Source organism: Sorex fumeus, unplaced genomic scaffold, assembly GCF_029834395.1.
Source record: "Sorex fumeus unplaced genomic scaffold, SorFum_2.1 ptg000020l, whole genome shotgun sequence".
In the NCBI taxonomy this organism is placed as follows: Eukaryota; Metazoa; Chordata; class Mammalia; order Eulipotyphla; family Soricidae; genus Sorex; species Sorex fumeus.
Genome location: NW_026606077.1, coordinates 20,291,454 through 20,305,826, shown reverse-complemented (window position 1 = coordinate 20,305,826; position 14,373 = coordinate 20,291,454). Strand labels below are relative to the sequence as shown.

Sequence of the window (14,373 nt, the reverse complement as noted above, 5' to 3'; positions counted from 1 at the left end):
AAAAAAGTATCTTGAAGACAGCTGGGAAAATATGACCTATAACTTAAGGGTAATCACCAATTCACACGACAGCAGATTTCTCATTGAGAGTGACAGCAGCTAGACAGAAGTGGAACCACATTTCTAAGTTCCCGAAGGGGGAGAAAAAAAAGTCAAATAAAAATCAATCCTAGACACTGAAAGGGATTCAAATTGAGTGTGAAATCCAAGGAAAAAATTTTCAAAAGACTGAACTGCAAATCAGCGCCCAATACCTATACTCGGTCTATCCGTAACCTGACTACTCTGCCAATTCATACCATCAGCAGAAACAGGAAAATCTGAAAGGACAGCAACTCTGTCAGGGCTTCAAGGAGTCTCTTCAGGCTTTCGGGCTGGAACACTAGGATGTACAAAGAGCCACCAGTCCTACATTCTAAAATACAGTGGACCATCACTAGTCCTTGCAGAGTCCTTTCTTTAGGCTAGGCAATATACAATGGGTTTCACAAACATAATCCTACCTAATCCTCATAATTACCATACAAAATACCCCCAGCTTTCAAATAAGCAAACAACAGAGGTGTTGAGTATTATTCCCAGGATCACAAAGCAAGTGTGAAATACAGCTGAGATAGGCGCCCCAAGTACCACCCTAAACAGAAGTCACCAGAGATGTAAGCACCCATAGACAGGCCTCCAGCAGCATTCAGAGCAGGGAATCCCTGAAGCTAACAGCTACGCTCCGCTGGCCCTGGAGCAGAGAGACAGATGAACGCTTCTGCATTTGCAGAATGTATGAAAAGCTTGGGACTGAAGTCGCTACTAATATCCTCCTCGACTCTTAAACAAAAGCTCTAAACAAAGCTATAAAAACTCTAGGGTTCCACAGCAATGACCCTGAGAATACAGGGTTTTCAATTAACCACAATTTCCTTAAGTAGGAATGGAAGGGGCTGGAGCATAGTACCACAAGAAGGGTACTTGTCTTGAACACAGCCAACCTGGGTTCAAGTCCTGACATCCCACAGTGTCCTCCAAGCTCTGCCAGGAGTGATCCTTGAGCACAGAGCCACGAGTAAGCCCTGAGCATAGCGAGGTGTGGCCCAAAACCAAACCACAATAAGAAAGAATGGAAATCTGATATGCCTCGGATTTAAAACTAACAAAGTACTCTACCTCTGAGCAAGCTCGGTAACATTGTACAGTAGTACCATGGACTACCAGGACTACCAGATGTCCTCTGTGCTGAAATTTGTTGGGAATTCAACACTACAGGCAAACTACAAACGCAGGAAGACATGGTATGTAAGATGCTCTCTTGAAGAACAATATAAGCCCATATTTTCCTCAATAAAACCTAAAATTCCTAAAATCACGATATGCAACATCAACCCAATACTATAAGGTATAAGAGCTATAGCTGAGGACTTCTAGCAGGTTAGCATAATCACATTCATATTCTTAGGCTAAATAAAACATTGAAAAAACTGTGACTATTACTAGTCACGGTCACGGTCCTCCTGTTGTTCATCGATTTGCTCGAGCGGGCCCAGTGACGTCTCCATTGTGACACTTGTTACTGTGTTTGGCATATCGAATACATCACGAGTAGCTTGCCAGGCTCTGCCGTGCGGGCGAGATACTCTCGGTAGCTTGCCGGGCTCTCCGAGAGGGGCGGAGGAATCGAACTCGGGTCGGCCACATTGGCTGCGTGCAAGGCAAACGCCCTACCGCTATGCTATTGCTCCAAGTAATCTATTTATAAAATTGATAAGTTAATTAATCTGTTATAACTGAACTTAATTTCTTTTTATTTTTCAAAAAATTATTTATTGAATCACCATGAGAGCAGTTACAAACTTTCTGGGTTTAAGTCTCAATCATACAATGATGAAATACCCATCCCTTCACCAGTGCACATTTTCCACCACCAAAAACCCCAGTATTCCCCCCATCCTACCCCTTCCCCGGCCTGTTTGGCAGATGGTTTCCACATTACTCTATCTCTACTTTGATTACATTCAATATTTCGACACCAGACACACCATTATTATTTGGGATTTTACCCCAACACTCACATCTGCCGAAAAGGCAACATCAGACGATTTGTTTTCTACTGCTGATAATGAATAGCATTTAATGTCGCATGGCCGCAATAGTGGCCGCACAATTTTGGAATTCTGAAATCTTAATAATTAAATCTGGAGGGATTTCTGCCAAAAGCCGCTGGGTTCCAAGATTTGTTTCTGAGTCTCTGGGATCATGGCTTAAGCAGCTTGTTGAGTAGCCAGAGGGCCCATTCCTCGGCAGTGACTCCTGAACTTACTTCTTATTCAATATTGAAAACAAATTTCTTAAAAAGCTCTTCCTTCTGTATTACTTTTTTCATCTTAAAATACAATCTTTAGCACAACTTAGTTTCCTAAGAGGTGTTAAGGTGTACTTTCTTTTCAGTCAAATTATAATTTCAGCATTTCAGAAATTATACCAATGAGAACTGACAGTCAATAAACAATAAGAATGAATAAATTCTACAGACTCTGTAAGTGTTTAAGAAACAGGCTTCTAGGGCCAGAGCAATAGTACAGCGTGTAAAGTGCTTGCCTGCAACACAGCTGACCCAATTTGATCCCTGGCACCACACTGGGTGCCTCGTGTCCAACAGGAGCAAACCCGGAGTACAGAGTGCAGAGCCAAGAGCAAGCCCTGAGCACTGCCAGAAATAGTCCAAAAACAATGAAAAGAAAAACAAGAGAAAGAATGAAAGAGAGAGAGAGAAACAAAGAGAGAGAGAGAGAGAGAGAGAGAGAGAGAGAGAAAGAGAGGTTTCTGGTTGGGAAGAGATTTGTGTTCTAAAGACGCAAGACTACAAGAGTTGGCGTCCACACCAACTGCCAGCGTGCTTCAAGTGAAAAATAGTGCTCAAGAAAAGAAGAAAAGTTCTGTTCCTTTCTCCTGTGTTCCTTTCCTGAATTTTGGCTATTTTAAGAGACAAGTGAGCCCTTCCCCAGGGCTCAACACCCATCTCTTTACCTATTGATCCCCTCCAAGCCCGGCAATATTGTCCTTGGCGGACAAGCTCAAGGTAGTAAGAAAATGGTTAGCTGGACCCTCCCAGGATCCGGACCACTGCCACCTTACCTCAGAGTCATCTGTAGAGTCTTCAAATGACCCAGTGTCCTACAAAGCATAAAGGAAAAATGGTTAGACCAGATGACAAAAGAATTAAATTATGTATCTATGAATATATAAATAACATGTATGCATAATACAGATATCTATTTATCTACACGTATATATGTACACAGATATGTATGTATATGAGTACATGTGTATATGTATATAGATCTATATGTGTAAGGGATAGAGCAACACAGTGGGTAGTGCGTTTGCCTTGCACGCTGCTGACCCTGGTTCAATTCCTCCATTCCCCTCAGAGAGCCCAGTAAGCTACCGATAGTATCACACCCACAAAGCAGACCCCAGCAAGCTTCCCGTGGCATATCCGATATGCCAAAAACAGTAAAAACAAGTCTCACAATGGAGACGTTACTGATGCCCGCTCGAGCAAATCGATGAACAATGGGAGGACAGTGCTACAGTGCTACAGTGCTCTATATGTATATAGACAGATCGATGCATATGGATGGATATATCTGTTTTGCAGGAGACAGGTCTGGGAGGCCCAGCAATTGCTGCAGACTCCCCAAACTCCAGCTCCACAGGCTTCGACATTCTCCCCATATTGTTCAGGGCTGAGGCCAGCTCTCCAAGGCCATTTGGGTCCAGCTCTGGCTGACCTCCCCCAGCGGTCAGCAGGCCACCAAACCACCTTCATTTAGTGAGAACATGGCTGGCTCTCCTCACCCATAGTGGACAGCAGGGAAAACCACCAGAGGAAAGAGGGAACAGCTCTCTCACATTCTCTACAAGCCAGTTTCTAGACAGAAAGCTCCTGTGCTATTAATTATTATGGTATTAATCGGGCAGAGTCAAAATGACCATCCGGTTTAAGGCGCCTAACAAATGCACTCCTCTGGAGTGGCTGAGGCAGCCCTGTGCAAACAAGCTGTATAATTCACGGTCACTCTTTAAACCATTAACTGGAAGACAAATTCTAGCATTTAACAGTTTCTCTCTTGCCAGACAATGAATCTTGCTGCTCTGGAGAAAACAAAGAAAAAAAAGGAAAAAATTGACTTGCTCCTGCTAATCTCTCACCTGTCCACTGGAAGAGAGAATCTGCTGATGTCATGCGTCCTCAAAGAGGTCAGCAAAATGAAGATTTACTTAACGCACTTAGCGATATCAATAGCAATAAAAGGTTACAACTAATATGCTGACACCGAATGTAAGCATTTTACAACAATCGCCGAGATAAAGAAAGAACGAAACAAAACAAAATCTCATGGGGCAAGGACATTTTAGACACAACTAATATTTTCCAAGGAGGGAAGGGAAAAAAAAAAGATGAGCATGTTAAAAGAAGCAAGGTTTACTCAAGACTGTGTCACATGAAAAATACAAATCAGATATCTGAAAAGTTTAACCTCATTCATCAAAAATCAGTAGGCACCTGGCAGGTGCAAGAGGCTGCCTCCAGAACAGCCCTTACGACACTTTCCTCTTGGCTCTCAAAAGACATCTGAAAATTGGGGATAAATCTTATATATACCTAAGAATTTTATTGTAGTTTATTATTTGCCAGAATGACTACGAAAATCTCTATTATCTCAAAAACACTTGAGTTTCATATTAAGCAAAGTCTTAGAAAGTTCTCATTATTTTGCAGCTATAAACTCTCCCACAGAAACTTTCTTTACACCAAAGAGGCACAAAACCTCCAGTTCTCCGGAGGGCTAAGAATAAATGTTGAACCACCCTTCTAAATGGCTTCTCCCCTGTGCTAAACTTCAAGTTTCTGGTTCTAGTCCACTTACTACCCTGGCCCTTCTCTTCAGACATGTTCAACTTAAAATTGGCAGCATGAGAGCCCAAACCCAAGAACCAAACTTAAAAGTTGTGCTTGTCATGGTGACAGGCTGGGGGCGGGAGAGAAGCTGTGACACTGTGACTCTGTGGAGGGAAGCTGGCATTAGGGTTGGGACCCATGCAGAAACATGGTATGCCTAAAACACAACTATAATTTTTTTAAAATCACAGTGCCTTAATAAAATAGTTATTTAAATAACTGACAGTCACTATCCTGATTTGTTGGTTGAACATCTACTGTACACTGCTCGCACTGAAAAACAACACAAACACCTTGAAATTTCCTAATGACTCCACGGCCAGAGTCAAAGCAAATGACTTCTCACATCCCTGGGATTATTAATCAGCAACACTCCTATCCCAGCAGCAGGGATGGGGTGGCTGCAGGAACCAGCCCAGGTGTGGAGGAGGATGGAAAGGGATTTTTTGTCTAAACAACGGACGATGGCTGCATAGCCAGGCAAATAAAACACCAAATCTGACAATCAACAAAGAACGAATGTGCATTTATCAGTGGTTCTCAACCTGTGCCACACGGACCTCTGGGAGACCCAAGACAATCCAAGAGGCCACAGCTTAAAACTGCACCAACGGGGGCCATAGCACAAGACTAGGGGGCCAACCTGGAGGAGGAGGTGGGGCACAGGAAGAAAAAAAGGTCCAAAGCGGGAAGAGTGGGAAGAAGTTTGAGAAAACACCAATGTACGTTCTCCAACTTCAATATGGTGCCATTCTATTCCAAGAATGCTTCACAGCCCTGAGAAAGAACATCAGGCCACTTGCAGCAAAACGGATGGAGCCAGAGGGTCTCATGCCGTGTGAGTCAATCAGAGGGAAAGGGACAGAGACAGAATGACCCCTCTCATGTGTGGAACTTAAAGACACACCACAAAGTAGCAATGAAGGGACAGAGGCAACACAACAGAGCTGATCCCCACAGCGGAGCTAGCCAGAGGGCTGGGGGTTACTGGGGGAGGGAGGTGAAGGTGGAATTATGAGCATAAAGTAACATCATTGACAGTCCTGGAAATCACAGTAGCTATTCAATTTTAAAAATCCTTAAAGAAAAAAAGTAAAAACAAAAACAAGATAGTGCTGCTGTGAAGGACGCCAAACGACAGACTGCAAGCCACAGGCAGAGAAATCCGGAAAGCGCAAGCCCTAGGCCGGAGTAGCGCTCACACCTGGTCTTTCTCTGAGAGCCAGAGTTCACTCCCATCACCCCCAGCAGCCTGTGAGGCTGTGGCTGTCCATAGAGGTCAGAATCCCCCCAAATATGGCACACCCTCGCTGCCCCCCAAGAGAACCCTGGGGACCCAGATTTTCGGCTCTCCCACCTGCCGGCAGGCCTTCCCCCTGCACTTCTCTGCTCCCCAGGGTCCTCGCGGGGCACCTGGGAGAGGGCGAGATCTGCCAAGGGTGCAGGCGGGAACAGGTAGCCGAGTCCCCACCCCGAGGACAGTTGTGGCTCCTCAGCAGGTGATGCCATACCCGCAGCAGACTCTCATTTCCGGAGAGTGTGACAGCGCTGGAGCACGCGGGCATCTGCACTCCCAGAGTGGACGCGATCCCCCAACACACCCAGAAACCCACTCACTGCGGGGCCTCCCGGGTACCTGGACTCACGATGCCCACACTGGGCATTCCCTCCTGCGGAGCCAGCAACCTGCAGACCATTGGCCAAGCTCCACAGTCACCCTAGGGGCCAACGTCCCAGGATACTCTACATGTCTCAAGAAACCCTTGCAGCTCCCGCCAAAGGAATCACAGTCCAGCAGAGAGGTTATTTATTTGACTTTTTGGTCTTTGGGTCACACCCAGCAGTGCTCAGGATCACTCCTGGCAGACTCCTGACCATATGTGGTGCTATGTGCAAGGCAAGCACCCAGCCCTCTATACGATCTCTCTGGTCCCTGGATTCCATGTTTTAAAAACACTGGCCACATTGCTGAGCCGACACTAAACACTGGCCCCGCTGCTCCGCAGAGAGGCTGCCAGGCTGGAAAGTCACAGCGTCCTGTGATGGGCTTGTTCTCACCGAGGGAGTCCAGCCACGACATCCACACAACACCCAGGCCTGTGGCCCCTCTCTCCTCTGCCCCGGTGTGCGACTTGTATCAAATGCCTGACTCTTCTGCCAGCAGCCCGTCACGCCTCTTCCATACCCCTCTGATCATCGTGCTGAGAGAAAGCAGCAGCAGGTGCAAGGAGCAGCACTCCACCCTGCTGTCCGGGCCACAGCCACTCAAAACTCATTCCATGGATGCTTCCTCCCAGAAGATGCACAGACTGGGATCCCCCAAACTCACCATCAGCTGAGAGCCCCGAGACTATGGCCCGGGAGAAGGAAGACTCAGTGCAGCTGGGCTCACAGGGCAGGAGGGGTGAAGAAAACTGAACGGTATCACAGAAGGACAGACGGAGAACAGGGCCTCCTCTAGGTGTTCAGGGGGACACCTGTTTGTTGGATGTACTGGGGGCAGGGGTGCAGATCATTGCAGAGGGGAGAGCGGGAGTTTGGGGTCCCTGGAAGGCCGGCTCTGAAGTCCGCTGAATGAAGACACATTGCAGAGGCCAGGCCCAGGACACAGAGCTGCACTGAGACGTGAAGTCACTCAGTGAGATTCTGTCCCGAGCACGCTTCATGAATGGGGATGTGTCTCGAGCACAGAAAGGTCATCTGGTATGGCATCTGTGTTCGCTTTCCATGGGTCTGACTGCCTCATCTCCCTGAGCACTAGGCTGGGAGTGCAGGAAAGCTGCAGGAAAAGCTAAGTATCAGCAGGGGGGGCAGGAAGACCCATCACCAACAGTCCCATTGGTAGTCTCAGCTCTGCTCATCTGACTCTGCAAGGCAAAAAGCACCCGACCTTCTGCCAGGCCCAACACTGACATCAGTATACCTAAATCAAGTCTGGGGAGCCAGCCAGTGTCTAACACAGTCCACCCTCGAGGTCTTCCTCAGGAGGTCTACGTCAGCACCTGCAGTGGCCCAAGTTTCATTAACAAGTCACAGAACAGATCTAAGCAAAGATGAACGTGTGCGGCAGGACAGTCACAAGTGCCTGGCTGCACGAATCAGAGCTGATCTCTCATTTGTGGGTGGGACTGTGGGAGCCAGCCGAACACCCTGCTCTGATAGCCAGTGACCACCATCTGCCAATCCACACCAACACAAGACAAAGCACTGTGAAGGCACTAGCACGGCCAGCTAGGCAAACCTGATCACATGATATGACAGGAAAGAAAGGGCCCTCCAAAATGGGGTTTATACCAGGCCTGTACCTCTGCTTTCAGGAAGTTTATCCTGAGTTACTCATCAAATTGCTATTAAAAGATCTGTTTTGAGGGGCAGAGCAATAATACAGCAGGAAAAATGCTTGCCTTGCACACGGCCTACACAAGCTCAATTCCTGGCACCCCATATGGTCCCCCAAGACCCACCGGGGGAGTGATCCCTGAGTGCGGAGTTAGGAATAAGCCCTGAGCACTGCCGGGAGGGGAGGGGAGGGAAGGGAACGGAAAGGAGAAAGAGGAAAGAAAGAAAGAAAGAAAGAAAGAAAGAAAGAAAGAAAGAAAGAAAGACCCATTTTGACCAAACTGGAAGGAAAGAAATTCACGTGCATGCAGACAAAATCCATGTGTGGGTGACCAGCCACCGGCTATTTGTAAAATAACCATTTCAACCCAGCCACCTAGCCATGCTTTCTCTCACTGCATACTTGACACAAGTTCTGAGGAGCAAAACCCCCAATCTACAGGCAAGAAAACTGAGGCACTCGTGCATATACTGACTGGACTCTATTTCACACACCCAGGCACAAACACCAGGGGATACACCTGAGTGTCTGATCAGCCCTGAACACTCTACAATGTGGATAAAAGGTCACTTTTACCTTTAAAACACTGAAGGATAATTCACAGGGAAAAACTCTCCAATTTAAGCAAGAGATTGACGGTCTGTTATAGACTAGGTACCCTGAAGGATGACAGGAAAGGGTAAGCAAAGAACTCGCAGAGTGGGGAGTGTTGGAAACACCCTCCACACATCAGAATCTAGAAACGTTCAAAGTTTTAAATTAAGAAAAAGAAAGGGAAAATTTTACTGAATCTTTTTACTACTGACCGTTTGAATTCATGACACTGTTTGCCCCCTAGGGCACCTGTGAAACATGAGCCCTATGAGAGCCAGGCATGAGTGTCCTGCTCCTTATTCTTGAGGACTCAGCAACCTGCAGCCAGAGAGGACAAAGGCAGCGCCACCAGACTTCTAGCATACAAATACTGCGACAAATCTGCAATTATGAAGGTCAACTATGAATCACTCTGGAGCTGTGGAAAGTTTCGAGTAAAGTAATTCCGGGCAAAATACAGGGGGTTCAGGTGTTTGTGTTTGGGGTTTTTGGCTATTTTTTTAAGTTTTGCAAACCACCTCTAGCACACACCGTATGAGGATTTCCAATGACTTACACACACACACACACACACACACACACACACACACACTCACACACACAACTTATTCATATTCAAAAAAAAGACTTAGTTTGTGGATCCAGGACCTGCTTTATTTTACTCAGTATAAGAAATATCTACTCTGGTTCTTCTAAAATTAAGGGAGAAGAAAGCAACCACAAAAGATAAGAAATGTTGAGAGATTTAGTGTTGTTTGACTTATGGTGGAAGGCTGTTTACACTTACAGTTCACAGTGGCAAGGAAGAAAGCTTCCTTTGCCCCAACATGTAACGGGCTACAAAAATTCACTTAATACACATTTTGTCTCTGAAACAGAGGGGAACTTTATATCAAGGTTTGCAAAAAAGGTCAAAGTAACAAAAAAAAAAAGTATAATTAGACAATTTATATAGCACTGCTTTTGTTCACTTTTAGTCTTTTAATTCAGATAAAATGGTTACAATTGTGTTCACATTTATGGCCTTTGCTGAACAGTTACTGCACCTCCTTCCCAAAGTGCCCAGAACCCCTGCACTGTAGTACCTCACTTCCAGTCCATCCGCCTCTTCCTCCACAAACTCCTCCTCTGTTTTGTTTCTCTGTGAGTCACAGGTGAGTGAGACCAGCCTGCATCTGTCCTTGTCCCCTGACATTTTGCTCAACATGATATTCTCCAATTCCATCCAAGTTGCTGTGAACTTTGCTCACTTTTTCTTAGAGCTGCATAGTATTCCAAAAAAAAAAAAAAACAGTAAGAGGGTTGGGGAAATAGTACAGTGGGTACAGAGTTTGCCTTGCATGAGGCAAAGCTGCACCCCTGAGCTCTATCAGGATTGTCCCTGAGCAGAGTCAGGAGTAAACACAATCGGCTGTGGCTCAAAAACAAAACAAAATACTATAATAAAGGTCTGTCATTCTGGCCTCATTATGGCTTCCTAATGTAAAACATAAATTGAGCAGTGAAAAATTCTAGCCATTTTAATCTATTACAAACTGATAAAATGGGTACTATTATTTACTAGCTTTCTTTTAAAAATAAACAGCACAAGACTTTGTGAATGTTTGCTGCTTTCTGCCACTATCGAATAGTTCTTTCTGAGACCAACGCTAATGCCAATAGGGAGAAAAAGTGGTTCCAAATGCCCACTTGGAGCTCATACTGGTTGTTAAACTACCAAGCATGAATTGACTTAATACACTTAACACACAACCTGTGAAAAATGCTATTTTATATGGCAGGCAGTAGTGAACAGACCCTTGCAATCAAGAGCCTTATGTCCTAATGTAAACACATACCAAGATAAACAGAAACATAAAGGGGGGCGGGGCAGGTGGTGATGAATGCCAAGGAGAAAATAAGAAGGTGGTTTCAAATGGCTGGGCAGGTTAGACTCCAAGAGACAGCACTTGGACAAACAAATGAAGTCATCGAAGGTAAAAGCTCTGTATGTAGGGTCAAAAGCACAAACATGCCTCATTTCTGGCCTGACTTCTTGTCTTTTCCTGAAGGGACAATACGAAAGCCAGTGTAACTGGTGTAAAGTGATAAAAGGAGAGGAAAGGAGTGGTAGAAAATAAGGCCCAGAATACAGAGGGTGAGAAGCAAATAAGGACCAGGCAAAAAGGACTCCAGTTTTTCGTGAGTGCAAGGAAGCCACGGAAAGACTTGAAATGTATGAGGTGTTTGATCTAACGTATATATCCAAATAAACATTCAGCATACAGAATTCCGTGAGGCTCAGATGGAGTGCAATGGGACTCTTTGAACTGGAAAGTTCTACAAAAACAAGAAGCATTCCTAACAAACCACTAACTTTCTGTGTCTTTTTCGTATGAAATTGTTTTGTCTCTTCCATAAAACAACTCTATTACAATCACATTGTATTTAAGAATGTAAGGAATCTCATTTACTTCTTTCAACCAACCCCCAGGACAGACAGACAGACACACACACACACACACACACACACACACACACTGTATCTATCATCAAACGCAGCAAGGAGTAGTGAAATTCCATGTGCTTACTTGACAACTATTTTGACATTCCCAGAGAAACAGAAGTTCGAACAACTGGCAGGAAACTCTCCTGTCTTCTTCGTAATGGCCACAGAAATCAAACATCTAGCCAGGCAAATTTATGAATTTACTGTCATATGTACAGCTCCACACAGATATTTTTCATGATGTTAAGACTACGCTGCAGGTGGGACAAATGAAATGACTACACTAAGTAAACTTCTCATAGGTAATACCCAACAGCTCTTCACCAAAGCACGTGATGGAGATCTCTTTGGAAACTGATGACCGTATAAATGGCAAGTAAAATAACCAGGTTAACTTCAGCCGACACTGGAAATGTACAAGTAAGGTCTGTTTCCAAGGTGTGCCCTCTAGACAGCCCTCGACTCGAGTCTTCTTGATGCTACCTTGGTAACGCTGTCTGGCGACTGCTACTGCCGGGGGAACAGCTCGGCCAGTCTGCTGCCGACGCCCCTGCGGCACGTCCCGGCAGCGACACCTGACCCCGCCTCACCCGTCAGAGCCCGCCTTTCCCAAGCACACTGGCTTTGCGTACCCCCTCATTCCACCCTAAGTCACTCTGTGAGGCGTCAGTCATCCCCTCCACCTTGACATTAAAAACTTCCCTAGCTGGCGCAGGACCGGGCCACAGCCGGGCCCGCGCCTGAAGGGGGTTCGGCTCGAACCGGGTCGGGCTGGGCCGCGCACACCCGGCAGCAGGAAGCACCGCCGGCTCGCCCCGCGCCGCCCGACAGTCGCTCGCGGCCGCACGGACTGAGCGCGTCCGGAACGGCGCCCCGGCCTCGGCACCGCTTGGCCTCGGCACCGGCTCGGCCCGCACCGCCGCGCCCCGCGCGCGCCCCCCGCCCTGCACCCGCCCCCGGCCGGCTACCTGCTCCTCCGCGGCCGCCATGCTGCAGCCGGCGGTCACGTGACGCATCCGGAAGCGAGTGCGGCGAGGCTGGGCCCGGAGCTTGCTGGGAAATGTAGTTCAGCCCGCACGGGCGCGTGTGGCGCCGGTGCAGGCAGAGACTAAGCTGCCGGGTCTCCTGCTATTTTCGCTCCACAGTCTGGAGAATCGCAACATCGCTGTTAACACGATGATTTACTTTATTGCTGCCCTTACTTTTCTAGGATTACTGAACATTTTTTATTAGTGTGTACTCTATATCATAAATGTAAAATGAAGTAAGTGTTTCAAAAAGGAATAGTAAGAAGTAAAATAAAAACATGTCTTCTCATTCTCTAGTGATATAAAAGATTTAACACCGTAACCACTGTCCTCCCTTTGTCCATCGATTTTCTTGAGGGGGCCCAGTAATGTCTCCATTTTGAGACTTGTTGTTACTGTGTTTGACATGTTGAATACGTCATGGGTAGCTTGCCAGGCTTTGCCATGCCGGTGACATACTCTAGATAGCTTGCTGGGCTCTCCAAGAGGGGCGGAGGAATCGAACCCGGGTCGGCTGGGCTGGCCGCATGCAAGGCAAACGCCCTACCTTTATGCTATGACTAAAATTATAATAATTATTTATTTGATTGTTGGTATATAACATATCCTTATTTTTTCTTATAAAAGATAAATTACTTGTAACATTGATTAAAGGAACAAGAACAAGTAACTGGGACTGTTTGGTTATTATATACTACAAGTAAAGCATTATTGTTGGTTGAAAGTAGACAGGATTCATGATAAATAAAACATTGCAGTCTAGAGCAAAACTTTTCTTTAAAATGTGTATCTGATGTGCTCACGAATAAATAAAATGGGATCAGCTTAAATGCTCAATTAAAACTACAAAAGACAGGTACCATTGGGAAAGGTTCTTGCCTTGCATGCAGTCAACCCAGATTCAATCCCTGGCATCACTTATAGTCCCCCAAGCTCCTCCAGGAGTGATCACTGAATACAGACAGAGCCAGTAGTATGTTGGATTTTAATCAAAAAAAAAATCCAAAAACATTGTTGTAAATATTTTTAAATAGAAAAAGCTACGAAAAGCAAAGGAAGCCTAAAATTGAAAAATTACAGGAGTGAAAAACAAAAAGAAGAAACAAAAATGGTAAATATTAACCTTTCAATAAGTAGTTTGAATGTCAATGTTTTAAACACACTGATTAAATTAGATTATCACAATAGATTTTCTTTTAAAGCTATACTAACCACTGGGCAACTGAGAGGAAGTGCTCTTAGAAAATTCCTAGAAATATGCAATCTACCAAAAATAATTTCACTCAGGGCCCTCCCCACCCCAAGGGGCCCAGCCCCGACAGCCGACCTCCACTACCCAACAGCCGCCACACTCCAGGCCGCTTTCCGGATGCTTGGGCCGAGTTTCATGCATGAATGAAATCCCACAGAACCCAGGTAATGTGGAACCCTGGACTCTGGGCTCAAAGGAACCAAGGAGCAGAGATCCTCTGCCTGCTTCCCCCGGTCTGAGCCAACGCAGGGGTCACAACCATAACCCACTCCCTGTCAGCACCAGATACTCTCCTCATTGGCCACCATCCAGAACTCACGGCTGCTTCTCCTGGAAGGGAGCATAAAACGAGGCTCCCATAGCCATGCCACCGGACTCCACATTAGGCTGTTTTCATTTGGGGTGCCCCAGAGCGGGGCAGGTGAGAGTCCTCCCTGCCCCCAAGGGACCCAGCTCTGGCAGCTGACCTCCACTACCCAACCGCTGCTGCTCCAGGACGCTTTCTGGACTGTGCGCCTCAAAACGACTGCATGACATATCATAGGACACTTCCTACCCATTTTCCATAATTACCACACCATGTTTGATGGGGTTTAGACAGTAGGCAACAAATCATAGAGAAATATATATATATGTTATATACATATAACATATATATTATATATATATATATATATATATATATATATATATTTGCCTCTCGGAGAGCCCAGCAAT

The 14,373-nt window shown here is 45.9% G+C and overlaps 1 protein-coding gene across 1 annotated transcript in view; it reads right to left on the bottom strand.

Annotated features, from left to right (window-relative positions):
* The window catches only part of VPS41 (VPS41 subunit of HOPS complex), a 193,512-nt gene extending 181,109 nt beyond the window's left edge, over positions 1-12,403 (bottom strand). The window contains exons 1-2 of the mRNA XM_056113358.1: positions 12,345-12,403; positions 3,124-3,162 (exon numbers count right to left, since the gene is read on the bottom strand). Coding sequence (XP_055969333.1) covers positions 3,124-3,162; positions 12,345-12,392 — 87 coding nt within the window. The 5' untranslated portion in view covers positions 12,393-12,403. The remainder of the gene's footprint in view (positions 1-3,123; positions 3,163-12,344) is intronic.
* Between the last annotated feature and the right edge of the window lie 1,970 nt (positions 12,404-14,373).